The sequence below is a fragment of the Bipolaris sorokiniana genome, assembly GCF_000338995.1.
Source record: "Bipolaris sorokiniana ND90Pr unplaced genomic scaffold COCSAscaffold_15, whole genome shotgun sequence".
Lineage (NCBI taxonomy): Eukaryota > Fungi > Ascomycota > Dothideomycetes > Pleosporales > Pleosporaceae > Bipolaris > Bipolaris sorokiniana.
In genome coordinates, this window is record NW_006911909.1 from 1,098,778 (window position 1) to 1,124,436 (window position 25,659).

The 25,659-nt window shown below is 46.6% G+C and overlaps 8 protein-coding genes across 8 annotated transcripts; 4 read left to right on the plus strand and 4 right to left on the minus strand.

Moving 5' to 3' along the window:
* Positions 1 to 115: 115 nt before the first annotated feature.
* On the minus strand, positions 116 to 1,602 carry COCSADRAFT_164358 (uncharacterized protein; the record flags this gene model as incomplete). The annotated part of the gene is made up of 3 exons (XM_007706222.1): positions 116 to 1,248; positions 1,297 to 1,404; positions 1,452 to 1,602. 3 exons carry the CDS (start codon positions 1,600 to 1,602, stop codon positions 116 to 118), a joined length of 1,392 nt encoding a protein of 463 aa, XP_007704412.1.
* Positions 1,603 to 1,932: 330 nt separating this feature from the next.
* Positions 1,933 to 2,478, plus strand: COCSADRAFT_164359 (uncharacterized protein; the record flags this gene model as incomplete). Its single annotated transcript, XM_007706223.1, has 1 exon — positions 1,933 to 2,478. One exon carries the CDS (start codon positions 1,933 to 1,935, stop codon positions 2,476 to 2,478), a length of 546 nt encoding a protein of 181 aa, XP_007704413.1.
* A 341-nt stretch (positions 2,479 to 2,819) lies between these two features.
* Positions 2,820 to 10,890, minus strand: PKS18 (polyketide synthase PKS18; the record flags this gene model as incomplete). The annotated part of the gene is made up of 12 exons (XM_007706224.1): positions 2,820 to 4,592; positions 4,640 to 4,714; positions 4,767 to 5,045; positions 5,093 to 8,229; positions 8,281 to 8,730; positions 8,783 to 9,227; positions 9,284 to 9,396; positions 9,447 to 9,570; positions 9,619 to 10,138; positions 10,188 to 10,227; positions 10,278 to 10,672; positions 10,808 to 10,890. The coding sequence occupies 12 exons, from the start codon at positions 10,888 to 10,890 to the stop codon at positions 2,928 to 2,930; spliced, it is 7,326 nt and encodes a 2,441-aa protein (XP_007704414.1). The 3' UTR covers positions 2,820 to 2,927.
* Positions 10,891 to 11,847: 957 nt separating this feature from the next.
* COCSADRAFT_40663 (uncharacterized protein) lies at positions 11,848 to 13,674 on the plus strand. Its single transcript, XM_007705954.1, has 4 exons — positions 11,848 to 12,061; positions 12,112 to 12,733; positions 12,787 to 13,077; positions 13,152 to 13,674. Exons 1-4 carry the CDS (start codon positions 11,907 to 11,909, stop codon positions 13,500 to 13,502), a joined length of 1,419 nt encoding a protein of 472 aa, XP_007704144.1. The 5' UTR covers positions 11,848 to 11,906; the 3' UTR covers positions 13,503 to 13,674.
* A 211-nt stretch (positions 13,675 to 13,885) lies between these two features.
* Positions 13,886 to 15,805, minus strand: COCSADRAFT_126634 (uncharacterized protein; the record flags this gene model as incomplete). The annotated part of the gene is made up of 7 exons (XM_007706225.1): positions 13,886 to 14,093; positions 14,143 to 14,366; positions 14,421 to 14,746; positions 14,794 to 15,015; positions 15,064 to 15,128; positions 15,178 to 15,585; positions 15,640 to 15,805. 7 exons carry the CDS (start codon positions 15,803 to 15,805, stop codon positions 14,032 to 14,034), a joined length of 1,473 nt encoding a protein of 490 aa, XP_007704415.1. The 3' UTR covers positions 13,886 to 14,031.
* Positions 15,806 to 17,148: 1,343 nt separating this feature from the next.
* Positions 17,149 to 19,132, plus strand: COCSADRAFT_151692 (uncharacterized protein). Its single transcript, XM_007706226.1, has 10 exons — positions 17,149 to 17,261; positions 17,310 to 17,479; positions 17,529 to 17,601; positions 17,650 to 17,696; positions 17,741 to 17,976; positions 18,029 to 18,325; positions 18,383 to 18,474; positions 18,519 to 18,620; positions 18,667 to 18,744; positions 18,808 to 19,132. The coding sequence occupies exons 2-10, from the start codon at positions 17,414 to 17,416 to the stop codon at positions 19,047 to 19,049; spliced, it is 1,233 nt and encodes a 410-aa protein (XP_007704416.1). The 5' UTR covers positions 17,149 to 17,261; positions 17,310 to 17,413; the 3' UTR covers positions 19,050 to 19,132.
* A 1,018-nt stretch (positions 19,133 to 20,150) lies between these two features.
* On the minus strand, positions 20,151 to 21,658 carry COCSADRAFT_151696 (uncharacterized protein). Its single transcript, XM_007706227.1, has 3 exons — positions 21,253 to 21,658; positions 20,724 to 21,202; positions 20,151 to 20,675 (listed from the first exon to the last, which is right to left on the minus strand). Exons 1-3 carry the CDS (start codon positions 21,515 to 21,517, stop codon positions 20,619 to 20,621), a joined length of 801 nt encoding a protein of 266 aa, XP_007704417.1. The 5' UTR covers positions 21,518 to 21,658; the 3' UTR covers positions 20,151 to 20,618.
* Positions 21,659 to 22,700: 1,042 nt separating this feature from the next.
* Positions 22,701 to 24,232, plus strand: COCSADRAFT_99931 (uncharacterized protein; the record flags this gene model as incomplete). The annotated part of the gene is made up of 3 exons (XM_007706228.1): positions 22,701 to 22,943; positions 23,025 to 24,009; positions 24,072 to 24,232. The coding sequence occupies 3 exons, from the start codon at positions 22,701 to 22,703 to the stop codon at positions 24,230 to 24,232; spliced, it is 1,389 nt and encodes a 462-aa protein (XP_007704418.1).
* Positions 24,233 to 25,659: the final 1,427 nt, after the last annotated feature.

Here is a 25,659-nt window from a genome sequence, read left to right on the forward strand (position 1 = left end):
AGGAACGTGATTTATACATGACAATGAGATGTTCAAATCATTAAAGCTCAATAGCTAAATTACAAAAGTAGCAAGCCTTCCCCTAGTTTGGTATACCCTCTCTGCGTGACATCCTTTACTCGCCTGCAATACTTTCAACTAGCTCGCTGTCTGTCGAGCCCCAGTTGCGGCGACGCAGAACTCCTTGGACAACGGCAAGGTTTTCTTCAGTCAATGGAAGAACCTTAGCTACAACATCTGAGGCGGGGGTGTTCGAGACAATGCTGGGGGTCGACGGGGTGTTTCCTTGCTGAGGGGCCGTCTCGGGAGGCACTGTCGCGGGAGGCGTGGGCATGGGCTGCTTGTTCCTGAATGGTGAGACTTCGGTGTTTCCTTGCGCTTCTGTAGTAGTCGGGATCGAACATGGAAGTAGCAGCTCTTCACGTAGAGACATCTTTTCCTGAGCCGTATACAACTCATCCCATTCATCGAGAATTCTATCGATGATAGTACCGGAAAACATATTCTCTGGAACCTCAGCTCCTCGATAGAAGGGCTTTCTGAGCAACTTAGGATATGCAGTCAGTCTAGTTCCCGTCCACCGAGGGGTGAGAACGGGCGTAGTTCCTTTCAAGAAGTGCTTCCTGTAGTAAACTTTGAGAATGTTGTAACAGAAGTTCCGATTCAGGTCAGCCTTTGTTCTTGGGTCCTTTGCGTGAAGTGAAAGTATAAAAAAGAATTGTTTCCTGTTGGGCGGAACGTGAGACCCGAGACAATTGGGATTGTCACACACTTGATCCGTTAAGAGTTGCTTGAAGCACCAGCGGCCATTCACTGCTTTTCCGTCGAGGCCAATCTTCGAGGGATTGATGAGTGGATCATTCCGAAGTCTCCCAAAAGTCTGCCTCCACTCTGGTGGTATCTCGGTGTACTGGATAACTTTTGGGGCGAACTCTTTGAGTTTGTAGTATGGTATCTGTGGATCTTGTCGACCTAGATTTTTCCTGCTGTCCAAGGCCCAGAGTTTGAGCTCAGGAGCAGAGTGAGCTGGCTTTGGTTGCTCGGGAGACTTTGGCTTGGTCGACATTGGGGAAGTCTGGGTAGATACTGGCTTGTTCAGCATAGTTGTAGCATCTGTGGCACGTGTGGCACGGGCGGGTGATGCGTCTTTGCTTGCAATTTGATTCTGCATAGGCTCGGATGCCTCGACCTTTTGGAGTGGTTCCTTGACATCCTGAGGCTGCGCAGAATCATCGTGCGCAGGAACTACTAAATAATAGGTCAGTGACTTCCGTTGCATTGGAAAGTAAAACATACCAGAGTGATTACCCTTTTCTGCAACTGTCCCGGTCTCTTGGGTCCATGAAGCGATGTGTTTCTTGCGGAATGTACTCTCGTCCATGATTATGGCGTCTTTGGGTTGTCCTGTTAATCGGTTAATTCTGATCATACCAAGAAACAACATGGCATACGGCTGGGAGCATCCTCAAAGTCGCATGGATGAACACACGTTGGCGGCAACGCAACCCATTTTTCGTCTTGGTGGAGATATACCCAGACCATCCGGGGCGGGTGATCATGCCACGAACGACAACTCTCAGAGTACCCGTATTCATCCGCCATGTTCGAAGCTTAGCAAGAATTTCAGGAGGAAAGCAGAGCTTCAAATTGGATTTTGTGTCAAATGCGAGTATAGCAGTCAGTGAGTAGAGCGAACTCAAGAGTTCCAAAGCGGCACGTGATCACGGTCTGTTTGCTACCAGTCTCTAACCCAAATTAGCAATCACCGTTCACTTCGCGTAGGACGAACTCTGCCTGAAAAGCGGGGCTGTATTGTCTCACTATATCGCTTAGCAGTTCGTCACATTTGCTTCTTCTCTCACCCCAACCCTCGACAACTAAGCAAATATATCACACTCTTCTCCCTACAAACAAGCAACTCGCTACAGCAACATGTCCACTCCGCTCAAGAAAATATACGAGCACTGGACCAAGGAACAGTGGGTGCGCAAGGAGGAACTGAAGAGACTTGCAGCACAGAACGAAGCAGACATCAAGGTTTTCCTGAACTTCCAGGTGAAGCTCGATAAGAGCATCGAAAACTTATCCTCCTTGCTTGGAGTTAATGACAAATCAGTTACGCGTCTGAAAGAGATTAGGGAGCGTGTTCCTGAGATGTTCAAGTTGACAACTGAACTATCTGAATCTATCGACAAACAAAACGCCCTCCTTGAAGACATGTCGGATACCCGTGCGCGGATCCTGCTGGAACAAATGGATGTTCTGTCCAAGGCCGGAGAAGAAGGACTGGGAACCATGGTATCTACTGAAAACACCCCTCCCTTTGCTATACCTGCTAAAAAGATTCAGATCGACCCAAACGCCATGGACTTCAGTGGTCTTCCGGCCAAAGACACCAACACTCAGGGCCCGACCTTGAATGGTGAAGCGAGGGATCCTAGCGAGAACCTCGCCGGTGATGCGACCAAGAATTCCTAAATCGATGCCTCGACCAAGCCCAAGAACAAGCTTGACTCAGTTTCTGAACTGGGACGATAAGAAGGCCTGACCGAACGGGGGCATGCTGAACAGTGGGTGCAAACAGGATAAAAAGAGTGGACAAGCGGAATAAGAATCAGTGGATTTTAAGTAGTTCAAAAATAAACTGATGCTCTACTATCACATGTGTGTGCCATGAGTTATGATGATTTGTGCTGTTTCTAGCTCAACATCTTTGTGCCAAACAAAACCTACAACAACAATACGCTAAGCATAGGTCATCGAGAGCCCGCGCTTGTCAACCAAAAGCAAACATAGAAGAGAATTACGCGAAAGTGAAGATCGGCAATGGTATGCATATTCAAGTAACATACTTTATATCAATAACGCCTTTGTGAAAATCTCGGCCCTGACCTTGGAGTAAACCGTTTACCCAAAACCTTCCACAACTACTTCTGCTTGGCAAGAATAGAGTCAACAGCGCCCTTTGCCAAATCCCTTAGTGTACTCTGCATCAGCTCGAGAATGCTAATCTCATACCCAAGTTGCTGCTTCGTCCAATTCCTCAGTTCAATGCCTACCAAGCTATCCAATCCAATCGAGCTCAGTGATTCATCAATGTCCATATCATCAACAGTCCGCATCAGGAATCCGAACAGCGTCTTGCCGATTTCCTTGGCCACATGTTCTACGCTTTCATCAGACGCAGAACTCAGGCCGGTTATGTAAGCCTTCAGATTAGATGATGTAGAGGACGAGGAACTGTTCTCCACATCAAGAGTGCGTGCGATAGCGAAGCGGCGGTCGTGCTTCCAGATCACACGATTGTTGGGGTCGTACATTGAGAGAGTAGTGCGGACGCCTGGAGCAAACTGGCCCTGATCTGAGAAGCCATCACCCTTCCAAGTCAAAGTAGGGCTTGAGCGGGAGATGGCCAGCCTCACAATATCGAAAATATCCTTCTCAGTCAACGTGGTAGATGACTGTGACTTGAAGTAATCGAGCAAATTTTCGGTTGCGGCGACGAACCCAACATCCTCCATGACGCCCAAGTCGATGACGGAAGCGGGAAGTCCAAGACTGTGGCGGTACTGCGTAAAAGCGTCGAGGAAAGTGTTTGCTGCTGCGTAATTTGCTTGACCAATTTGACCCATCAAGCCGCTTATCGAAGAGAACATGACGAAGAAATCAACGTCTGGTACTGCGTGGTGTAGGTTCCATGTGCCGGCGACTTTGGGCTCAGTAGCTGCCTTCCATGCATCCCAGGTCATCGATCCGATGGCTTGATCGTTCAACACCATGGCAAGCTGGATGACACCGCGGATAGGCTTTGTAGCAGTCTTAGCCGCATGTTTTACCAGGTCGAGATCCGCAGCTGATCCTGCCAATACCTGAACCGAGCATCCGAGGATCTCAAGCTCTTGGAGAAAGTGCTCATTCTTTGATGACCTCCCGGAACGGGAGATGAATATCAGATGCTTGGCCCCATTGAGAACGAGTGATAGAGCAATGGAGCGACCAATACCTCCCAGACCACCAACCAGTAGATATGAATAATCTGGATGGACGTTGAGTTTAGGGTGATGTTTCTTGCACGTGATTTCCTTGAACACTTTCGGATCCTCAGGCATAGTCACTGTGATCTTGCCTATGTGTGTGCCTTTTTGCATGTAACGGAATGCATCCGCAATCTCTGTTATGCCAAAGTTCTTGATTGGCCGGATCGGTTGGATGTGTCCTGCAGAACGCAACTCAGCCAACTCGCGAACGAGTCTTCCACACAAATCGGGTCGCGCATGCTGGATATGGTGAGCATCCAAGCCGATGAAGCTGCGGTTGTCTGTGAAGCCGACGAGGTCTATTTTTCCGTGCCCATAGAAGTCACGCTTTCCGATTTCAATCATTGCACCAAAATCGCCGATACACTGCCAGGTCTCGTGTAAAAGTTCACCAGCAAGAGAATTGAGAGCAACATCGACACCACGTCCGTTGGTTGCTGCGAGGATTTCCGTGCGGAAGGCGTTGCTGTGAGAGTCGAAAATTTGCTCACGTGGGATGCCAAAGTTGTTGACTAGGAACTCGACCTTGTCCTCAGTGCCAACTGTTGCGAATATCTATGAAGAATTAGAAGAATTAAAAGAGAGACATGCAGAGTTCTTACCTTGGCACCAACCATTTTGGCAATATTGATGGCTGAGATGCCCACACCTCCCGCAGCAGAGTGAATCAGAATAGTCTATAGCATGTTAGCACTTTTTTTCCATCTCTGTTCTAGCGGAAATACTTACATCATCTTTGTTCAACCGGCGAGCATGTCGCAACGCAAATATCACCGTCAGATAGGTAGTAGGCATCGTGGCTGCCTCCTCCATGGTCAAGTTATCTGGGACTTTAGCGAAGAGCTCAGCCTTATCGAGTACACGGTTCGAGTAGCTTTCAGCAACCATGCCAAAGACACGATCGCCGACCTTGAACTCTGTAACCTCTGAACCAACCTCAGTTACGATAGCAGAACATTCTCCTCCAAGATCGCTACTATCAATGAGGCCTTGCGTTTGGACGATATCCTAGGTATTTTAGTTAGTGTGTTGATGAATGGATGCTTCAAACTCACTCTAAAGTTCACGCCCACTGTATGCGGACGAACGGCAATCTCGTCGGGCGCACATGGTCGACTGACAGCTTCATTTTCCTCCCAACGCAAGCCATTGATGGAGCCCTTCTGGCCGATACAGAGGTGCTTGTTCTCGACCTCTTCGGCAGCTTTCTCCAGCTCATCCTTGATGGAGACCCAGTGATACCTCGGCAGATGAATAACTCCATTTTTGATCGCAAATTCAAAGTCTGGCTCCATATCATCGTCTGGCGGTGGACTGTTGATCTTTTCATAGAGCTGCGCGACCTTCTGTGAGCTGCTAGGAGCGTTAATTTCATCAATCTCGAGAGTTGTAATGCTGATTTTCTTCTCTGAGCGGAGGGTACGCGCGAAGCCGAGGGACATGGCATAACCAGGCTCCGTTGCGCCCATGGATGCTGTTCGCGTAATCCAGAGCCACTTTTCAGCACCCATTCTGCCGACCATTTCAATCCAGTACTCGAAATCAGACTGTTTCATATCGTGAAAGAAAGGCGATTCAAGTTCCAGGAAGGAAACGACATCCTGATCAACGGGGAGGGGGCTTCCAAAGGGTACTGGCTGAACCGAGTGGCCATTGGCCTCGAAAGTGGCCCTGTACGACTCTAACCGTGCATCGAAATCTCCACGATACAAAAAGGAAACACTCTTCCTGGCGGGTGTCGGCTGGACAAGTGAAGAGATAATGGTGGCGGAGACCTGGAATGGCGGCGTGGTATCGTACCATTTCGCATCCACACCAGTAAAGCCAGCGGCCTTTAGCTCAAGATTCCACCTGTCTGGAGTCATGTATGGTTCATCCACGCGACCATCCTCTTCGCCAAGCCACCAACCAGAGAAGCCAGCCATGATGAAGTTGACCCACTTGGCGGGCATATCCATCTCCTGGAGCATCAGTCGGCCGCTAGGGTGCAACAGCTTCTTCACCCGCGATAGGGTGTCTTGGATCGAAGGTGTCGCATGAAGAACGTTTGCTGCAATAATGAGATCGTACGAGCCTTCTTCAAACCCTTGCGTCAGCGGGTCTTGGGTAATATCAAGGACTGAATACTCAATGCCCTGATATTCCTTGAAACGCTCTTTCGCGGCGACAAAGAATCCAGCTGAGATGTCCGTGTAGTCGTATTTGGAGTATAAACGCTCCCCAAATTCGGAAATGAGTCCTTGAAGCAAGTTCCTTGTGGTGCCTCCAGTACCAGCTCCAATTTCAAGAATTTTCATCGTCGGCTTACAATGACCAAGGACCTCTAGAAGAGGAGCATAGTCCCAACACAAGCTGAAAAAGGCATAGATCTGCATCAAGACATTGTCCTCCATGAGGTAGACAATGTTCTCTGCAGTCCCTTCGAGAAGGGCCTTTGCATTCTCATGTACTCTTCGAATTGCTGTTTCCATAGTGGGTGTCCACTTAGACGCCGCAAGCTCCTCTTGTAGCCCACGAACCAAGGCATTGCGCTTGTCTTCAGAAAGAGATGCCAGTTGAGGGCCCTCGGGGAGAATGACGTGATCGCCTCGGGATACCTTGTCAACATACGATTTGAGCCACGTTCGGAACTTCTCTCCATGAGGTAGCTTTACCTCCTCGACAGAATCCATGATCTTGACTGTATCAATTGCGCGGAGGAAGAAATACTTCTCAAGTTGGGCACTAGGCTCTGTCATGTCGACTGGCGCGCGAACCAGGCCGTCGAGATTCAAAAAATCAATGTCAGGCTTCCAAACAACTTGAACGGTGTTCTTCAACTCCTCTTTCTGCTCTGCACTTTCGCCTAGAGGCGAAAATTTGAGGCCCCTCATCTCGCAGACAAGCTTGCCGTCAGCAGTGCCGACTGAAGAGCCACACCAGGCTCCCATTAAGTCTTGCCACGCCTTGGTCGTCACTTTGATCTCTTTCATTCCACCAGAGATATAGAGTTCCCCAATGTATGTAGGCATACTAAGTTGATTGAATAGTGACGGGTTGCCTTGGTACATAGAGACAGTCATGGGCTGGAGCAGATTGTCCAATATACGCGGATGCACTTCGTAAAAACACCCGGTTTCATCCGAAAAATTGTCCACAGTGCATACTGCTTCGTGTCCGATCGGATTTGCTGAGATGTCTCGCATGTTCCTGAAAGTAGGACCGTAGGTGAATCCGATCCTCTCCATAATCCTGTACCAACCCTCGGCTGAGACCTTTCTTAGATAGTCAGGCTGAGGTTCCGGCCGCATATTAGGGCGAGCTGGACCTGATTTTATCTGCCCCGAGCAGTGCTCACTCCAGGTGGAGCCGTTGAATGAAGTGATACGGAAGTCCCACCAATCAGTATCGATGGTTGTGGTGATTTTTGAGCGCTTGAAAGTGGTGACGATATCGACGGGTCGGGTGTCGTTGACGATCATGGCACTGCGAATCGAAAACTCACGAATAGAGTAATCAGAGCGTCCTGTAAGCTGTCTGATAGCTTCGCCTGCCATGGAGACATATCCAACGGCAGGAAATACTGTATCAGAGCCAATGACATGGTCGCGTATCCAAGGCACGTCACCGAGACGCAAGACCTTTCTCCAGGTAGGCATAAGGTGACTACTTCCGGGTAACCGTACACCTAGTGTTTCGTGTGGAAGGAAATTCCGGCTTTTCCATTCACTGCACATGCGGCTTTCAGCCCAAAACTTGACCGAACGGTCCCAAGAGTAGGTTGGAAGATCAGTCAGCACTGACCCAGTAGGATATAAAGCGCTCAGATCGACATTGACGTTGTTTCTCCAGAGATTTCCGACGGCATTGTACACTGACTCGGTATCATCCTGGCCCCGTGCTAAACTAGAGACGTAGGTCAAAGTCGCATTCTCAGCGGAGAAGATCTGACGAAGAGGTCCAGCCAGAGCTGAATGGGGCCCAATCTCAAGGAAAACAGGGTTTTCCAGGTCAGCTTTAATGATGTTGCGGACTGCTGTGCTGAACAACACCGGGTTTTCAAGGTTGCTTCGCCAGTATGACGGAGTAAATGTGCTTGCCGAATTGATAACCTCACCAGTAACTGAAGAGAAGAAGGGAATATCGGGTTGGTTGGTGGCAGAGATTTCTGAGAGTGATTTCTCATAGGCATCACCAAAGACTTGCATATGATCTAGATCAGTTAGCAGCGTTATTTATATGTGTGGTGCTGGAGTTTACTTACGAGAATGATAGGCATTGTCGACTTGTAGTGGACGCACAAAAACATCAGGTGATTCCTCGCGAAGGGTGGCGATGAATTCCTCAACTGCGCTACGGTCGCCGGAAATCGTAGTTGAAGTTGGACTGTTCTCACACGCAACCACTACTCCTGGCTTCAGAAGCTTTCGGACTTGATCTGGGCCAAGTCCTACAGCTGCCATTGCCCCCTCAGCTACCTTTTTGCTAGTGATCAGGCCTCTGAAGTAAGCTGCGAGGACTGCTTCCTTCTTTGTAAGGCCATTCGTCGCATATGCCGCGGCAATCTCTCCACTTGAATGGCCGACGACAGCATCGGGCTTGACGTTCCACGTACGGAAAAGGTCGACTAGAGCGATTTGGATAACAGTGCATAATGGCTGAGAAAATTCCGCTTTCGAGATCTGACTTCGCATCTTTGGTTTGCTCAGTTCCTCTACGCAAATCCTGTTAGCAGTTTTCTTATTCGAAGAGCAGAGTTCTTATACCTAGTATGTTCCATGACGGCGGGGTGTAGCATTCTTGTAGAATCTTGTCCATCTCCTGTATATTTTCTTTGACGGAAGGAAAGTCTTCTATCAAGTCTTTCCCCATCTCCGCCCACTGGGCGCCCTGACCAGTGAATACGAAAACCGTAGAACGATTAGTCATTTTAGTTCTCAAAGATGGCAGAGCCACAAGTGGCTCTTCGCCGTCGGAAACGCAGAAAGTGCGGTGCTCATGGTGCTCCCTGCGTGTACCGAGTGTATACGCAATATCGTCTAGTCGCGATGAGCCGTGTTTCTGGATATAATCTGCATGCTTATCAATTGATTCTTGAAGAGAGAGGTCACTCTTCGCAGTGAATAGAAGCAGAGAAAGCCTCGGCTTTTCCTTGGTGGACAGCAACTTTGGTTTATTCACTCCATGAGCAGCGGCTGATTCCAAGATAACCTATACTCCTTGTTAGCCAAATAAGCATTAGTGAGGTAAATATGAGGAGGATCTACGTGTGCATTCATTCCACCAATACCAAAGGAGTTTACTGATGCTCTCTCTAGACGATCCGATGGCCACTTCATACATTCAGTAGGGACCCTGAGATTTGCTTCTTTCCAAGGAACTAGAATTTCTCAATTAGTCTTTACTCAGATGAAGGTCTAGGTCTCATACTCTTTGGATTAGGCGTTTCAAAATTTACGTTTGGTGGGATGATTTGGTGCTCCATTGATAAGATGGCTTTGATGACTGACGTGTTTCCACTCGCGCCTTCCGAATGCCCAATGTTGGATTTGACCTAGAGGCTTCAGTACTTTCTTAGGGGGATGAGTATTTGGTCATTTACCGATCCAATTATCATGCCATCCTTGCCGAAAACTCGAGCCACAGCACCGACCTCGATTGGGTCACCGACGGCAGTGCCCGTTCCGTGGCACTCAAAAAATCCGGTTTTGTTAAAATCTTCCTCTGGAATTCCTGCAGTACGGTATGCGGCCCTAATCAGAGCCTCATGTGCGACCGTATTGGGCTGGGTGATTCCTGGTGTTTTACCGTCGTCATTGCAAGCAGTTGACCGGACGATCGCGCGTATGGGATTCCCGTCCCTCAGAGCATCATCCAAACGCTTCACAAGGAGAGACGATACAGCCTCTCCTCTCCCATAGCCGGTTGCCTTTGCATCAAATGAACGGCACCGTCCGTCCGCAGAATTAACTCCCTGAGCGACCAGCGCGCAGGAGAGAGCAGGGCTCATGATAAGGTTGGCACCGCCAACGATTGCGGCATCACAGTCTCCAGCATTTAGTGCCTTCACTGCCTGATCGAGACATACCAATGATGCAGAGCATCCTGTCTTAATTGTCATGCTGTTCTTCGTTAGCTATCGTCACACGTGAGAGGATGTCGGGTACGTACCTAGGCCCAGTCCAATCAAATTCATGCGAAACACGGTTACCTGGAACTTGTTTAGTTTGGACTCAAAAGGACTTTGGGGACACAACATACTTCCAAAGAGATCCAAGTGGCCTGTGAGGGACAGGAACTCGTGAGGTTCTGAATCCTTCGATTGCATCTCGACATAATCGTCGGCAAACATGCCCACATAAACACCTATTTTCTTGCCTCTAAAGTTATTCTCTCCAGCATTCTCAAGGGCCTCGTACGTAGTCTCCAACAGTATTCTATGTTGTGGGTCAACCTTGGCAATCTGTGCCGCCGACATTGAAAAAAAACTTCCATCGAAGTCCGCTGGATCAATGCTGCCCAGAAAGTTACCCTTGTTGACCTTTGTGGTACCAGGCCGCCCGTGTGGATCGTAGAAGCCTTCGCTGTTCCATCGACTTGACGGAATATCAATCATTCCTTCACGCTGGTTGATGAGTAGGTCCCAGAAAGCTTCACTACTATGACAATTCCCTGGCAATCGCATCCCCATCCCGACTATAGCTATTGGCATAGGTGCGTGCGAGGATTTACTTGTGGGGGTTGAAAGCCTAATCTGTAAGCGAAGTACTCAGGTAGGAGATGTACCTTACCCGTCACTAGGACTATTCACATTGCTTCCAGTAACACAGACGTACTCATCTTGGAGATTGTCAGGTGTGTTAGGTTTCTCCATTATGGACAATGTAAGAGATGTGATTGATGAAACTAAGTTGTGAAGGCAGGACGTTGAAATGAACTTGTTTGTAATTCAGAGACCAAGTATCGTATGCCTCTTATAAGCCCTTTAACTCTTAACACACAGCCGTGTACGTACAGTTGACCCCCACATTAACAGACAGCCGTGTTACTACGGTTTCCCCGCATGAACAGATTGCTAGTGTTGGGGGCCGTGAGATTCGGCGCAAACAGGGTGTGCACGCTCCTTCGCACAGCTATCTTCACCTTTCTGTAAATCGCCGTCCTGTTGCCTAGCGCTGAGCCTTTTAACGGGTTACTTGGCACTTTAGGAATAGTAGCTAACTACTCACTATACGCACGGGCTTTGGACTTACGCCAGGATATCAAAGGATCCGCTAGTAAGCCTATCAAACAGGGTAAGGAAGGGGCCGTCAAAAGTGCATGCACATGCTAGAGTTACTTGGCACCCTAGATTAATAGACAGCTTTTGCGTATGGGCTTCGGCGCTACATGGAGATACCAAGGAATGCACTAGTAAGCTTAGGAAATAGACCACAAAGACAGCTGTTATTAATGTCTAGCATAGTTACTTGGTATTCTTGAAGTTGCAGCCGACTGTTTAAATTGATCATGAATATCGTAGGCAAAGTATATAGAGGGCTGAAATAGATCTCTGTTCTTGAGAAATGAGCGCGGGAGTAGGATTTCAGGCATGCTGTAGGATGATTTTGCACTGCAGAAGGGGGCCTACCATGTTCCAGTTTCGTTGGTTGCACGACAGCTCGCTTGCCTATAGCGCTCGCTTATCCAACAGGTTCGTGTAAATTATGCGTTTTCAATCTACAGGGGTTTCGTAATTACCTCGGCGTAAATAGAACAAGGAGCTGCTGCGCCCTTTGCCCCGCCCGCTAGTACATGTCTTGGATTTCCTCAACTTTCTCTCTTCGGACCAACTTCGCCTAAAGTCGCAGTAGCCGTTGAGTCTGCTTTTGTTTCAATCTAGTCATCATAATGGATCCTAAATCTGTATCGACTTTACCTCATCCGGAAGTAGAAGTAGCAGACTTAGATTGGGACGACGTCAACAATGTTGACAATCCTCAAAACTGGCCAACATGGAAGAAAATTCTCCACAGCGCAATCCCAGCTGTGTATGGCCTTGCGCTGTATGTTTGAACGTACAATTTTCTAAGAGTAAACTAACATTCTCTTGTAGTACCATGGGGACTTCGACATACGTTGCAGGCGTGTTACTTGTCATGAAACAATTCGACATAAGTAGAACTGTTGCACTACTGCCTATTGTTGTTTACACGATCGGGTTTTCTCTAGGCCCACTCATCGCTGCTCCTATATCCGAAATTTATGGTCGCCTTATTGTATACCGAATCTGTCTTCCGATGCTGATGGTGTTCAACATCATCGCAGCTGCGTCTGATAATTTGACTGTACTCATCGTCTTTCGGTTCCTCGCAGGCTTTGGCGGCTCTGGTGTGCTGGCTGTGGGCGCAGGTACTGTTGCTGATATATGGAGTCAAAGGCAGGCCGGCTTGGTTGCGTTGACGTACATCCTCGCTCCCTTTCTTGGACCTACTCTTGGACCTCTTATCGGTGCATACATCATTGCCCAATATGACAACGACTGGAAATGGTCTATTTGGGTCATTCCGATTCTGTGCGCACCAATAGCTGTCTCTCTATTATTTATGCAAGAGACCTCCAAGAGTAGGATCATGTATCTGAAGTCCAGCAAAACAATCAAGGTTACCCAGGAAATGCCCATTACACAACGGATCGGACTCGCCATGTTGCGCCCACTACACATGATTTTGTTAGAGGTATGTCAACATGACTCCCACCAGCCTTTCGGCAATCTAACATAAGCAAAAAGCCGCTCGCTTTCTTTCTCAGTCTTTATACGGGTTTCAACTTCGCCATGATCTTCTCATTCTTTGGTTCTTATTCCTATGTATACAGTAGGGTATATGGATTTAACCTGAAAGAGATCGGGTTGACGTACATCGGACTCATTGTCGGATATCTTCTCGCGCTTGTGACGGTTGGATATTTTGATCGCAAAAAATACCAACCAGAATCCCAGAGAACTAACGGACGGGTTGCACCAGAGCATCGCCTTTATGCAGCCATGTTTGGGAGTTTTCTTTTGCCGGTTGGACTTTTTGTAAGTGAAGATGGGCGTTGCCCACACCCTGCATCTTAGTTGTGACCATTGCTAATACAAGTGTGAATCTGCAGTGGTTTGCCTGGACGCCACGTGAATCAGTTCATTGGATTGTCCCAGTGTTAGCTGGCGTACCTTTTGGCTGGGGAACGCTAGCCGTCTTCCTCGCATCTGTGACCTACCTCATGGATACGTATCAAGCGACGAATGGTGCTTCAGCTATAGCTGCAAATGGATTTCTGCGGTTCATTTTGGGAGCCATATTCCCTCTTTTTACAATTCAAATGTATGAAAATTTGGGTATTCATTGGGCAGGAAGTATTTTTGCATTCATCAGTCTCGTGTTGATTCCGGTGCCCTGGGTTTTCTTTTGGAAAGGAAAGGATCTTAGAAAAAGAAGCTCTTACGAAACTTGTAGTTATTGAAGACAAGGACAATACAAGAGTCTTTCGTCACGATACTCCGAACGAAGGCCTAGAAGGCCAACTCACGGGGATCTATATGGTACTCCTCATACTAGGGAAATCTCAATCATGTGCGTAAAACATATAGTCCTATCCGAATCCTGGGTAACTCCAAGTCAGTATATAGGTCACAAGTAGTTATTGAAGAAGACTTAGTCTTCCCTATTTTTGATTAACATCATGATAGCTCGCAAACAATGGCTAAATTTAAGTACCTTGTGTTTCTGTAATTCATTCCTTTAATCAAAACTATGTAAAAAGGGTGATCAAAAAAGTGAAAGGTAGCCCATGAGGAAGATGCGCTATCATCACGTTCACGCACTGTGTCTTATCATCATGTACTGCGTTATTTCTAGCAAATCATACTTTTTGTCTACGTAAAGGAGTTCCTGTTATTTGCTGAGCATCTCAAGAAACGTTCCATGCTTGGATATGTTGGTGTACCAAAATGGTGTTCTATGCCTATGCGCAGTCGCAACTTTAGGGCTCCTCAAACAATCATTGTCCAATCCTTCTTATTCACAAATCTAAACCACCATAAACTGTAACTATCTAATGCACAAAGTCAGCAAAAGGGGCACAGGTTGAGTGTGATACTCACTCCATGGGTACATCGTATGGTTCCATCCGTTTTTGGTTACGTAGTAAGTATTGCAAGCCGAACCCCAAACACCTTTACGACAAGCCTCTTGCACCTTGTTCACATATTCGCTCTCTGCTTCAGCCGTCACCTCGACTTGATTTACCTTTCCCTGGATAAGAGGTGTTATAACATTCAAAATCAGCTCGACGGTAGCTTCGATGTACCAAATCACTGAGTTGTGACTATGAGAATCAGTTAGTTGATGTTTCAGGGACCAACTATCAAGTCATGGTTACCCAGATGCCATATTCGGACCCCGAATAGTGAAAAAATTCGGAAAGTCGTGCATCGCAATGCCTTTGTAACAGCTAGGGCCACCAGCAACGGCCCAGTGCTTTTCGGGTGTAACACCGTTACGTCCTGTGAGTGGAAGTTTAAAAGTCTCCGACTCAAAGCCATGCGCAAGAATTAGCATATCGCAAGAATACTCTTTTCCCGACCTGGTAATGACTGATTTCTCGCGAAGAGATGCAATCTCATCTTGGACCAAGTGTAGTTTGGGATTTTTGAGACACTCAAGGTAGTCTGAAGCGAAGACAAGTCGCTTGCACCCTGGCCGATACTGAAAAGGTTAGCAAGAAGAAAAGGCAAACATTAAGACAAACGAACCGAAGGTGTGAGGAGGTGATAGTACTCTTCAGGTACTTCAAACTTTCTCAGATGGTTCTTGCTAATCTGTGGGATTTTATTCCCAACAACATGAAAGAAGGCTTCTGTGATCGCAAAGAGTGTAGTACGAAGTACTGTGAATAGAAAAGGCACATAGGTCAGCAGAGTCAACATTGCTGCTGGTAATGCTGGGTTCGGTCGATGTAATATCCATTGCGGCGCCTTCCATACAGTTAGTAATTCCCGCTATATGCATTCTTAGTCACTTACTCGTTGTATCTGTGTACACTCTTTTACATCTTCCAGAATACTAGGAACTAACTGGACAGCAGTGCCTATCACCTATCAGTAATTGTCGTTAGCTGGGACAGATACTTAGTTTACTCCCGTTTCCTAAAACCACCACGCTCTTCCCCTTGACGTCGATGTCGCTAGTCCACAGACTTGAATGTACAATCTTCCCTTTAAAGGTGTCCCTTCCTTGTACGTCAAGCTGCTTAGGGTCGACTAGATGGCCTGTCGCGCTGATGAGTACCTTGCACATTTGAGTAAAGATATCGCCCGTGGCGCAATCGCGCAAGACAACTCGCCAGCATCTTATTTCTGGCATCCATACACTTCTTTCCCAGCTGATACCAAACTTCATATGGGGACCAATATTGTATCGATCAGCGACCTTCTCCATATAGTCGTGCAGCTCATTCCAAATGGGGAATGCACGCGTGAACTTTGGCTCTGGCGCGAATGAGATCTGATACGCCGCCCCAAATACATCTGCTGACGCTCCCGGATCTTTTTGCATCAACATAATTGGCTTTTTATAATATATTTGTCGCAAGAACTCACATCGATTATGATGCCATGTCCCCCCCAGGCCAGCGTTCCTTTCATACATGACGAAGTCGTTAAACTGGAGTTTGCGCTTCAACTGGCAGGCCATTACCAGACCGCCAAATCCGCACCCAATGACAACAACCTGCCGAAAAGGCAGGGCAGAGGGTGATTTTTCCATTAGGGCAACGATATTCCAGGGTAGTATAGAATTTGGTTGATGTAACGCAACAACTTCAATGACTTGAAATGCGCAAAATGAATAGAGATCAATACACAGTATTAGAAATTATCCGCCAATGCTAATGCAAGTCCTGGTTATTTACTGTACTCTATCAGGTGAGCCGGGTTGGTAAGAAAATGATGGCAACTGATAGGATGAGCCGCAGCTAACAACATAGGCTGCAGCCTAGCGTTTCCTAGAAAGATTGCTACGGCCGGGCGTTTCTGAGAAGGATTGTTGCAGGGCAATCCAACGAAGGATCAATGCGCCAAGTATTGATTAAGGCCGACTGCGCCCCATATCCTAACTCGGATAGATAACGATTAGCGAAACGTAGATTAATGGCCGAACGGTCTCGTCAGAAGCTCGATACATAGCTGGATAGTATTCTTCGGCAATCGAAAACGAGGTATCCGAGTATTCTCAGCTATCTCGTATTTCCTTGTACCTCGCATTCACTGCAAAAAGTAGCTAGTAAGAACGGGCCGAGTTGTGTAAGGGAGATAATGGGGCTAGGTTGCGGGGTGTACCTAGTTAGCGGGGTAGCGCCTTATGCATGAACGCGTGGATTTTTACCCTGTCTTTTAGGCTTACTAGTGTAACCGTTAGGATCCCTATTACACCGAAGTCGGTACTTAGAGTCAGCTATCAATTCCAAGCCAGCAACAAGTCATCTCAAACACCAAGGCTGCGGGGTAGCTAGAGCTAAGGTATCACGACTCAGTACTACAAGGTTACGCACCATGAGATTATTTAATTACCTAGCGAGCAGGGGTAGATATTGGCAGGCTTAGCTGAAACTACGCTAGCAAATAGATATTAGCGTTACCCAACACTATACTATTCCTTTAGGCAATCCTAGGTTCCCTAGCAAATCTGTTATATTTTACCTTATCCTACATATAGTTAGTAAAGACTTTGAATTTTTATATATATTACATATCTTTTAGATTGTACATTTAAATATATACTAATCTTTAAGCTAGGAATAGTGTTTTGTAAAGTAAAAGATATTCTAGAATAAGGCTTAGAATTTTATGAACATATGTTAACGAAATATTATAGAAATAATTTACTAGATACTATAAAGTAAAGGTACTTCTATATATAGATCTTATTACTAGGCTCAGAGTAGTTACAGCTTACGTAGTGGTATAATAGAATGTATATATAGGTATGTAGTATCAGCATCTTCTTCCTAGAGATAGCACTTTTAACATTCCATCTATACACCATCTTTGTGATATTCATACTTAGCAATAGATGGCGATATTCTCGTCTCCATTACTCCTCGGAGCAATCCTTGTTGCCGCTCTTGTTGCGCTTAAATCTTATCGAGTTAATGCTGATACAAGACGAAGATATGCTCTTCTTGGTGCAGGGCCACCCGAGCGTGTGTCCACTAATACGTTTGGTTAGTGTTCTAACTCAAAAGGCTCGAGGGATGACTAACTCTTAGTAGGTCTAGGCATTGCCATCCAAATCTTGCGTGCTCTAAGGAAACATGAGTTTTGGCATTGGACAAAAGATGTTTTGGATACCCACAATCATACAGTTGACGTGCAGATGTTTGGGAACAGCATGTATTTGACCGATGATCCTGAGAACATCAAGTACATCCAAGATACTGAGGTGCGCACTCGCAAGCGAAATTCTACATCATCCGCTTACAGATCGTCAGTTTACTCGGTTTGCGAAGTCGAAAGCTCAGCATGAAATCTTTAAACACATTCTCGGCGACGCAGTATTCTCAAGTATGACACAGCAAAATTATACAGCCATGAATGCTAATTGCTTTTAAGTGGATGGCGATGAGTGGAAGCAAGAAATCAGTTTTCTTAAAACACACGTGAGTCGCACGATTCTTCTCCGGATCAATTCTCACAATTGCAGATGAGCCGAATTCGAGATACCGACTTCGAAATCACTGAGAAACATCTGAAGCATGTAATCGATCTTCTTGCTATCCCTGGAACCGACGCATTCGACGCTATTGATAGATGGCAATTGGACGTCGTGACGCATATATTTTGCGGCCAGTCGACTGATTCATTAACTTCCAATCAACAACCTTTTCGTGATGCGATGGACGTCCTACTCGGAATCAATAGCTTCAGGCAGATCATGGGGTTCGTACAGTGTCTCTCGGTGGTGTGTTTTCCATGCTGAACTACTATCTAGTCCTGTTGGTGTCTATCTTCGAGATGACTGGCTTGCGCCGCGAGCCACACGTGAGATTGATCGATACCTGGACCAATTCGTCGACAAAGCCAGCGCTAGAAAATATAGTGGTGACCAACCTTGCCTGATTGACGATCTCATTCGAAAGGGAAAAGGTCGTGGTAGTATCAAAAATGCAGTTATATCGACGCTACTTGCCGGCAAAGATCCTTCAACCACAACACTTGCATGGGCTTACTACGAAATTGCGCGACATCCGCATGTATTTGCGAAAATGAAGGCCGAAGTCAAGGAACAGTAAGAAACCAAGATACTTCAAGTCTATTGTACCCCGGCCTCGTTAACATCCTGCAGTGTTGGTGATCGTCTGCCAACTTTGACCGACTTACATAAATTGAAGTATATACGAAATGTGATCAAGGAAACACTGCGCGTTCACCATCCCTGTACGTTAAAATCCCCAAATGCTGTTAAGATGCTAACTGGTTAGTGGGAATAAATGCTCGTGTGCCCGTTGAAGACATGACTTTGCCACGGGGTGGAGGCCCCGATGGTAAATCACCGGTGGCTGTCTTGGAAGGAACACAGATCGGTTAGTACATTCGTGGCTCAGCAAGCTGTTTCTAACATGTTCCTAGTATACGGCCTCTTGTCATTGCAGCATCGCACGGATCTTGGAGTAAAGGATGTTAGTCTATGGATACCTGAAAGATGGGGTATGTTGATCCTTCCTCTTAATCCGACAAAAACTAGAGACTTCCTTTGCTAATTTGGAATAGAGTCATGGAAGCCCAGTAGCCAGTGGGAGTACATTCCTTTTAACCATGGCCCTAGAATCTGTCCAGGACAACAATTTGCAAACTTTCAGATGGAGTATTTCTTCACTCGACTGTGTCAAGAGTTTGATACCATCACACTTACACCTAAATCTATGCCTCAGGAGGGCAAGGTCAAGATTGAGTTGAATACCAAGCTGGCCTATCCAATCTTTGCGGATGCAAAAAGGCGGATAAAGTCTTGAATGAGTGCAAATGCATGTATTACACCCTGTATTGTACCCCCAGGTAGCTCTCCAATGGTTCTTCTCTCATTGCAAATTCCATCAGTATTTACAAAAGCTTGCAAATTGATGACTTCGTACACATCATACATTAGTGGCTTCCTCGCACCAGAGGTAAAGCTCACGTAAGCCCGATTTGTTCATTTAAACCTCGGCACATGTGCTAGCTATTATTCGTAGATGCCCAAGGACTTAGCAGAGCAGACACCGACAGGATCAATAGGACCGAATATCGGCTCAGTTCCTCCTCTAGATGGCCACGCATCTTGTAGTACTTGGGCAGCCGTATGCACCTTACGTCACGAGACTGAGGCAAAAAATGGGGTCTATTCTGTTGACTAGCTTCTCTCGTGCGGAGCTATAACGCACGGACCGCATGGTCATGTTTTAAATCAACTCAATTCAGCCGTATTATTGGTACAGAAACCAACGAAATAAGTAACGTGGCAGAGGTCTGTGTGTGCGAATACTTAAAACTACAGCTCAATCCCATGCTTTGCAGGAGTTCGTGTGCTATTGATCTTTTGAAACAATCATAGAAACGAATTTTACGATGCAGCATACCTCCCGCCTGTACGGACTGGATTTTGTACAGCTCTCGCCTAGTGTTTTCTACCGAGAACCGCCAAAAGACGCCAGACCAACTTGGAGAGCAATCTCAAAGGATCCTCATCTCATTGTCATTGCCGCGTGGCTCAATGCCTCCCCGACACAGGTTCAGGCTTATCTTTCTGGCTACAAATCCATCTTCCCAACCTCTCGCCTACTGCTTATCGCGACAACTACGAAGCATTTCCTTTTCCAGCCGACTGCCCAACGCGTACGCGAACTCGAGCCTGCGCTGAGGATTTTTCAAAACACAGAGGCTGATGAGAAGATTTTGCTCCACATTTTCTCGAGCGGCGGTACTTGCGCCATCTACCAACTTGCATCTGCGTACAGAGACCACACATCCTGCCCCCTACCAGTATCCAAGATTGTTTTTGATAGTTGCCCGGGCGTCGCGTCGTACAGCTCTACAGTGGCTGCCTTTTCCACTTCTCTTCCACAGAATCCGCTCTTATGGACCATCGGAAACGTGTTCTACCGCATTGTTTTCGGTATCGGGTTAATTGCAGAGAAATTGACCAAGTGGAAGAACATTGTCGAATGGGCTTACGAAGGACTGAATGAGAAAGCACTGTTTCCTGATTCCGCCGCCCGACTTTATTTGTACAGTTTGGCAGATGAGTTAGTTCCCTGGAAGCACATAGAACAGCACGCTAGCGAAGCACTCAATATGGGTCAGAAGATTTGGAGAGTGAGGTATACAAGTACGGCTCATGTCTACCACATGTTCCAAGATCGAAGAAAATATTGGGATGCTGTGATGGGTATATGGGATTCAGACTTTTTGTCTGGACCGGGGAAGATTCGTGTGGCGTTTTAGTGAACTTTATATCTAGCGTCCTTGTGGAGTTCACGATTTCAAGAAGCTGTATCATTCTTTTACATACCAACCTCATGAATAGCTTTGCAAAAACTTCCATCTTAATCTTCAGCAAGAAGATCGCATGCCCGCTTGATCATGTCGGTAGTCTCTTGGACCTAGAATAGTTTAGCCAAGATTCTCATATGTGACGCATTCAAACATACAGATGTCTCCTCGAATAACCCGAAGTGATGTACCGGAGTTTCCCATATAGCGGCAATGAATTGATGAGGGAAGAAGTTCCATCCATTCTTTTGGTCCTTGTACTGATCCACCATGCACCTCACACCCTCTGAGGTTTCTTCGACGATCAACTTGTTCGCGTGAATCAAGACGGCAGGAGCAGGCTCTTCACTCTCGACATCACCGAGTTGGTCAATATCGCCTTTCCAGTTTCTGGGGACCCATTCATCGCAGTCTTCTTTGGACCAATCCATGCAACGGAGCATACTCTCCTTCAGATCAGATGGAATGTTTTTGAGCACGAGGTCGATCGAGACGTCCGCATGGACAGTCTCTGGAGGACCCCAGTATGGGTACATCGTATCTATCAACACAATGCCCTTCACACTCAATTTCGAGCGTCGATTACGAGCTAATACACGTCCGATGTCGATACCCAACTGGCCACCGAGCGACCAACCTTGATTCATGAGCTGATACAATACTGCTAGAGGTTGTGGGAATGTATACCTCCAACTAAGATCTCTCCCGATGGAACCACAGATTTAATGAGCTTGATGTATTCTTCCACCAAGCCCAAAATCCCTCCCTTCCATTTTTCTTGCGAATAAAACGATGGGTTGTGTATCGCGTAGATAGTACGGCCGATGTTTCTTAGCCTGTAACAATAGGAAACCGTTCCACCAGAGTCATGTAGAAGAAAGAGTGGTGCACGGGATGCATCTCCCTTTTGGATAAGTGCAGGGTTGGCGCGAACTTCTACAGAAGAAGACATGCTCAGGGAGGATATGGACGTAGGTAGGTATTATTCCGAGTACCAAACTTTTAAGTAAAGTTTGAAAACGGTTGTTAATTACAAATTTAAAGTAGAGGACGCCGGGGCCTGAGACGCAAGTGATACGTATCCCAGTTCTCGGTGAACAGCCTTGCTGCTTTATCCGTAAGCTGAACAAGCATGTCCAGAACAGCCCGGGCCATGGGGGCCTCTTGTTGCCTTGCTCACTGGCAAACAGGAATGTTAATTGCCGGAACGGACCGTGCAGCAGAATCATAGTCACGGGGCGATGAGATAACGGACGCGGGGTCGGTCGGTTGCCTAAAAACTAGGCATGCTACCCCACCGATTATGCGCCTGCGCTTTCTCCACATGTGTAAGTAACTGGGTAAGCAAAGTCTTGTAACCGGCTTAATATACGGTATTAATTCGGTGTGGGTACGGCGATAAATAGTGCTATACGCGCTCTAAAGCATACAAAGAAACTACCCAGGAATGTCGAGTCGGAGGTATTACTATTTTCCCCTCATGCCAAGCAATCGGCACGCCGATGACCACGTAACGACTTTAGCGGACAAATTGCGGGTACTTGTATTGGGTTAACTTCGGCCTTATACCACAATCCGCCTTGTTTACAGTAAATACCGTGATGATCAGAAGTATAGGTCTAGGTTACTGAAACGTCTATCGAGTTGTATATTAATAGTGTTAATATGTTATATATTCTTAACATACCCAAAGGAAACACCAGTAAAATGGAATGTTGGAGTTAGAATTTGCAGATTTTAGTGCAGATTCTATATATAATATACCTATACTTATCAGCTCTCTCACTATTAATGAAGTTACGAAGACTAGAAGAACGTACGAAAATAGATTCACAAAAAGCGCTACAGGATGATACGACCGATCATTGAATTCCTTGAGATGCTATGGCGAAACCTGACACAAGAGAAAACTTTCCTTGTTCTCATTACCGTTGGCTGCCTACTATTTGGACGACTACTATGGGCTGTGTATCTGTATCCATTCTACTTTAGCCCTTACCTTGTCCTCCCACAAGCCAAGGTACGTGTATATCCTAAAGGAAAAAGCAGAATAAGAATAATTCGTGTGTTTCGGAGTATGAATGGGTGTTGTTAAGCTAACGATGGAACAGCAGCGCAAGTCATGGATAAGCATCATGCTGCAGCCGCTACAGAACGGTAGCAGGGTCCTCGAATATCTTGACAACACGCCCAATCAAGGCATTTTCCGCGCTCTCGACCTTCTAAATAGAGAAGTGCTGGTGATCACAAGCCCAGAATTTATCAAAGAAATCTTGCAAACCAACGCATATGACTTTCGCAAAATGGCGAATGTGCAGAATTTCATGAAGGTCCTACTCGGTGATGGTCTGCTTACTGTAGATGGCGAAGAGCACAAGGTTAGCTACTTCCCTGTCATTGAACTAGAGATCTAATTGCGTTGTACATTGATGTGAAGACGGAACTGACGTTTTTCGCAGCAACAACGCAAAGCACTAAATCCAGCATTTTCCGCCAAACATGTTCAAAAACTGTATTCTGTCTTTTATTCCAAGACACGCGAGATGATAACTTATATCAAGGAAGATATGAATACCTCGCAAGGCCAGAAAGGGATTTCCGTCGACATAACTGCGTGGGTTAATCGAGCCGCTTTAGATATCATCGGCATTGCGGCGCTCGGCATCGATTTCAATTCCCTAGCGAACCCGACCAATGAATTGAGCCGTGCTTACCAAGTCATCTTCGAGCCTGACAATACCTCAAACATCATATTCCTGCTCTCGATCTTTTTTACGACGTGGGCAGTCAAGCTCCTGCCGTTGAAGAAGGCGCGCGAGATTCGAGCAGGCTCTGCGTATGTGAAGAGATACATTGAAGAAGTGGTAACCCGAAAAACCCAGGAACACGACGATGAGAAAGCCCCTCACAAAGACATTCTTTCGGTGGCGTCTCAGTATGGCAATTTATCAACAAATGAGCTCGTCAACCAAGCACGAACCTTTCTGGTGGCAGGGCATGAAACAACAGCGACGGCAATGCAATGGGCGCTTTACACGCTGACAAGGCCAGAGAATCTTCATGTCCAGCAACGCCTTCGAGATGAAATCCACAAACAGCTACCTCCTCTTGACTCTGAACAAGAAATCTCGGCGTATACACTTGGTAAGAACTTGCCATACCTTGACGCTGTCAGCAAAGAGTGTCTGAGGGTCTACGGGCCTTCGCCGTTCTCCAGGCGAACGGCTGTACGAGACACAGTACTCTGCGGCATTCCCATCAGGAAAGGCACAAGCTTTCTGATCCCGAACTGGGCGATCAACAAGTCGAAGAAGCTTTGGGGAGAGCGTGCAAGGGAGTTCGACCCAGAAAGATGGCTTCATGGCAACCAAGCTCCCAATGGGGGCGCTGATGCTCTGGCCTTCCAGACTTTTTCATCCGGCACCAGGGGTTGCATTGGAAAGAGTAAGATTTCCATTTGTATTTCAGCGTATGATCAACGGGAAACTGACGAGAAACACGTACAGGTTTCGCGCTAGCAGAATTTAAGATAATGTTAGCTGGGCTTGTGGGCACATTTGAGATAACCAAAGCAGCAGACGAGAAAGAGATAGAAACAGAATGGGCGATAATTGCTCGGATATATAATGGATTTAAGGTCAATCTGAAGCCTGTAAGCAACTGGTAGTGCAAATACTCAGATAACCTCCTGGGATAGAGAAGCTATGAAAGATGGAACTGAATTATTGTTTTTACTATCCTATCCCCAAATCACCAAGTCTGCTATCATCTGGTCTTCTCTTATGCTTTTGCTGCTGGGGAAGTGAAAGGTTTAATGGCTCAAGATACCTCATTTATGCGGGATGGGCTTGCGACACTGTGACTTCCGATCACTTCTCTCGCGACTCCCTCCATTCCACCTGCTGCAACCTGGGCTGACAAAAAAAGATCCTAGCCACCTCTTTTAGAATATAGAAGTCAAATTTTTTTTAATAAACTACAAGCAGGAACACTTGAAGTACTATCGTTCAGTCCGGTGTGGACACAAAAGACTGCGCGCCGGTCACTATCAGCATTACTGGGTAGCGCTATCGCCAAAATAGTGAGTATGTTCAAATTCAATGGAAATCACGTTAATACAAATCCGCCCTACATCCTAGAGCCTTTCGATGCGGTGATCAAAGCAAGGACGAATACAAGTGCTTCTGTCAAGCAGTCAGTACAACACGCACCAGACTCTGAGATTTAGAGGAACAACGATATTCACTTATATCTCATTAATATGCTGACGGCTTATGGTGCAATCAGGTGCAAGAAGAAGAGGACGAAGAAGAAGAAGAAACCAAAGGGTAGGTAAGGTTCGAAGCCAACGTCGGACCCTCTATTCAGTTTGGGGTCGAGAGGCATCGCATCATTCAGGATAAAGATGACCTGTTGACCGAATATCTGGTGATTATTCACGGTGTTGAACGGGGATAGTTCAAATTGGGAACAAGTACTCAAGACATCTGGCGTAAAATGGCTAATAATGGCCTCAATGGCGCAGTTGCAGCGTCAACAACCAACATGTCCGTTCTTGTCGACTTTTGCGACTACGAATTGTGCAATACATCATCGTCAACATGATCATGCGAGACGATGCGGACAGCTGGTTGGAAGACCCACTTTGAATAGTGTCCACATCGAAGAGGAATTCTGGATACACAATAGGTGAAATTCATCACCAACGTCCGGAAGAATCAAACTGGCAAGTCAAAAAAAGCCATGCAAACACAGATCAACGACTAGATACTGAAAATCAATCTTGAGCGTGTAATAAAAGAGGAGTGACTTCGCTAGCGTCGTTCGTACACTATGAACTCGCTTTACGATCTTGTCAATAGACACCCATCCATTGTAGTCTAGCGCAACAAGACTGAAGGCGAGAAGCATGTCTACGGGAATGCCGAGTACTCAATAAAAAGCCCCTGCCATGAGTACACGAGACTCTTTGGGTTCGGAGAGTTTGCCGGATCCATTATTACGCTCACACTGCCGAAGCCCAACACCGACATCAGGAAAAACACCCCCTCTCCCAACTCTTGTGCACTATCGATTCCCAGACGCTTCTCGCGG

Excerpts from the sequence above, each read along its gene's own strand:
- COCSADRAFT_40663 (XM_007705954.1), top strand. The coding sequence starts at position 11,907 with ATGGATCCTAAATCTGTATCGACTTTACCTCATCCGGAAGTAGAAGTA. Across the intron at positions 12,062-12,111 it reads GCTGTGTATGGCCTTGCGCT|TACCATGGGGACTTCGACAT; the intron begins GTATGTTTGAAC and ends ATTCTCTTGTAG. Across the intron at positions 13,078-13,151 it reads TTTTGCCGGTTGGACTTTTT|TGGTTTGCCTGGACGCCACG; the intron begins GTAAGTGAAGAT and ends GTGAATCTGCAG.
- COCSADRAFT_151692 (XM_007706226.1), top strand. The coding sequence starts at position 17,414 with ATGTTTGGGAACAGCATGTATTTGACCGATGATCCTGAGAACATCAAG. Across the intron at positions 17,977-18,028 it reads AGCTTCAGGCAGATCATGGG|TCCTGTTGGTGTCTATCTTC; the intron begins GTTCGTACAGTG and ends ACTACTATCTAG. Across the intron at positions 18,475-18,518 it reads ACTGCGCGTTCACCATCCCT|TGGGAATAAATGCTCGTGTG; the intron begins GTACGTTAAAAT and ends CTAACTGGTTAG.
- COCSADRAFT_151696 (XM_007706227.1), bottom strand. The coding sequence starts at position 21,517 with ATGTCTTCTTCTGTAGAAGTTCGCGCCAACCCTGCACTTATCCAAAAG. Across the intron at positions 21,203-21,252 it reads GGGAGAGATCTTAGTTGGAG|GTTGGTCGCTCGGTGGCCAG; the intron begins GTATACATTCCC and ends TCATGAATCAAG. Across the intron at positions 20,676-20,723 it reads GGTTATTCGAGGAGACATCT|GTCCAAGAGACTACCGACAT; the intron begins GTATGTTTGAAT and ends AAACTATTCTAG.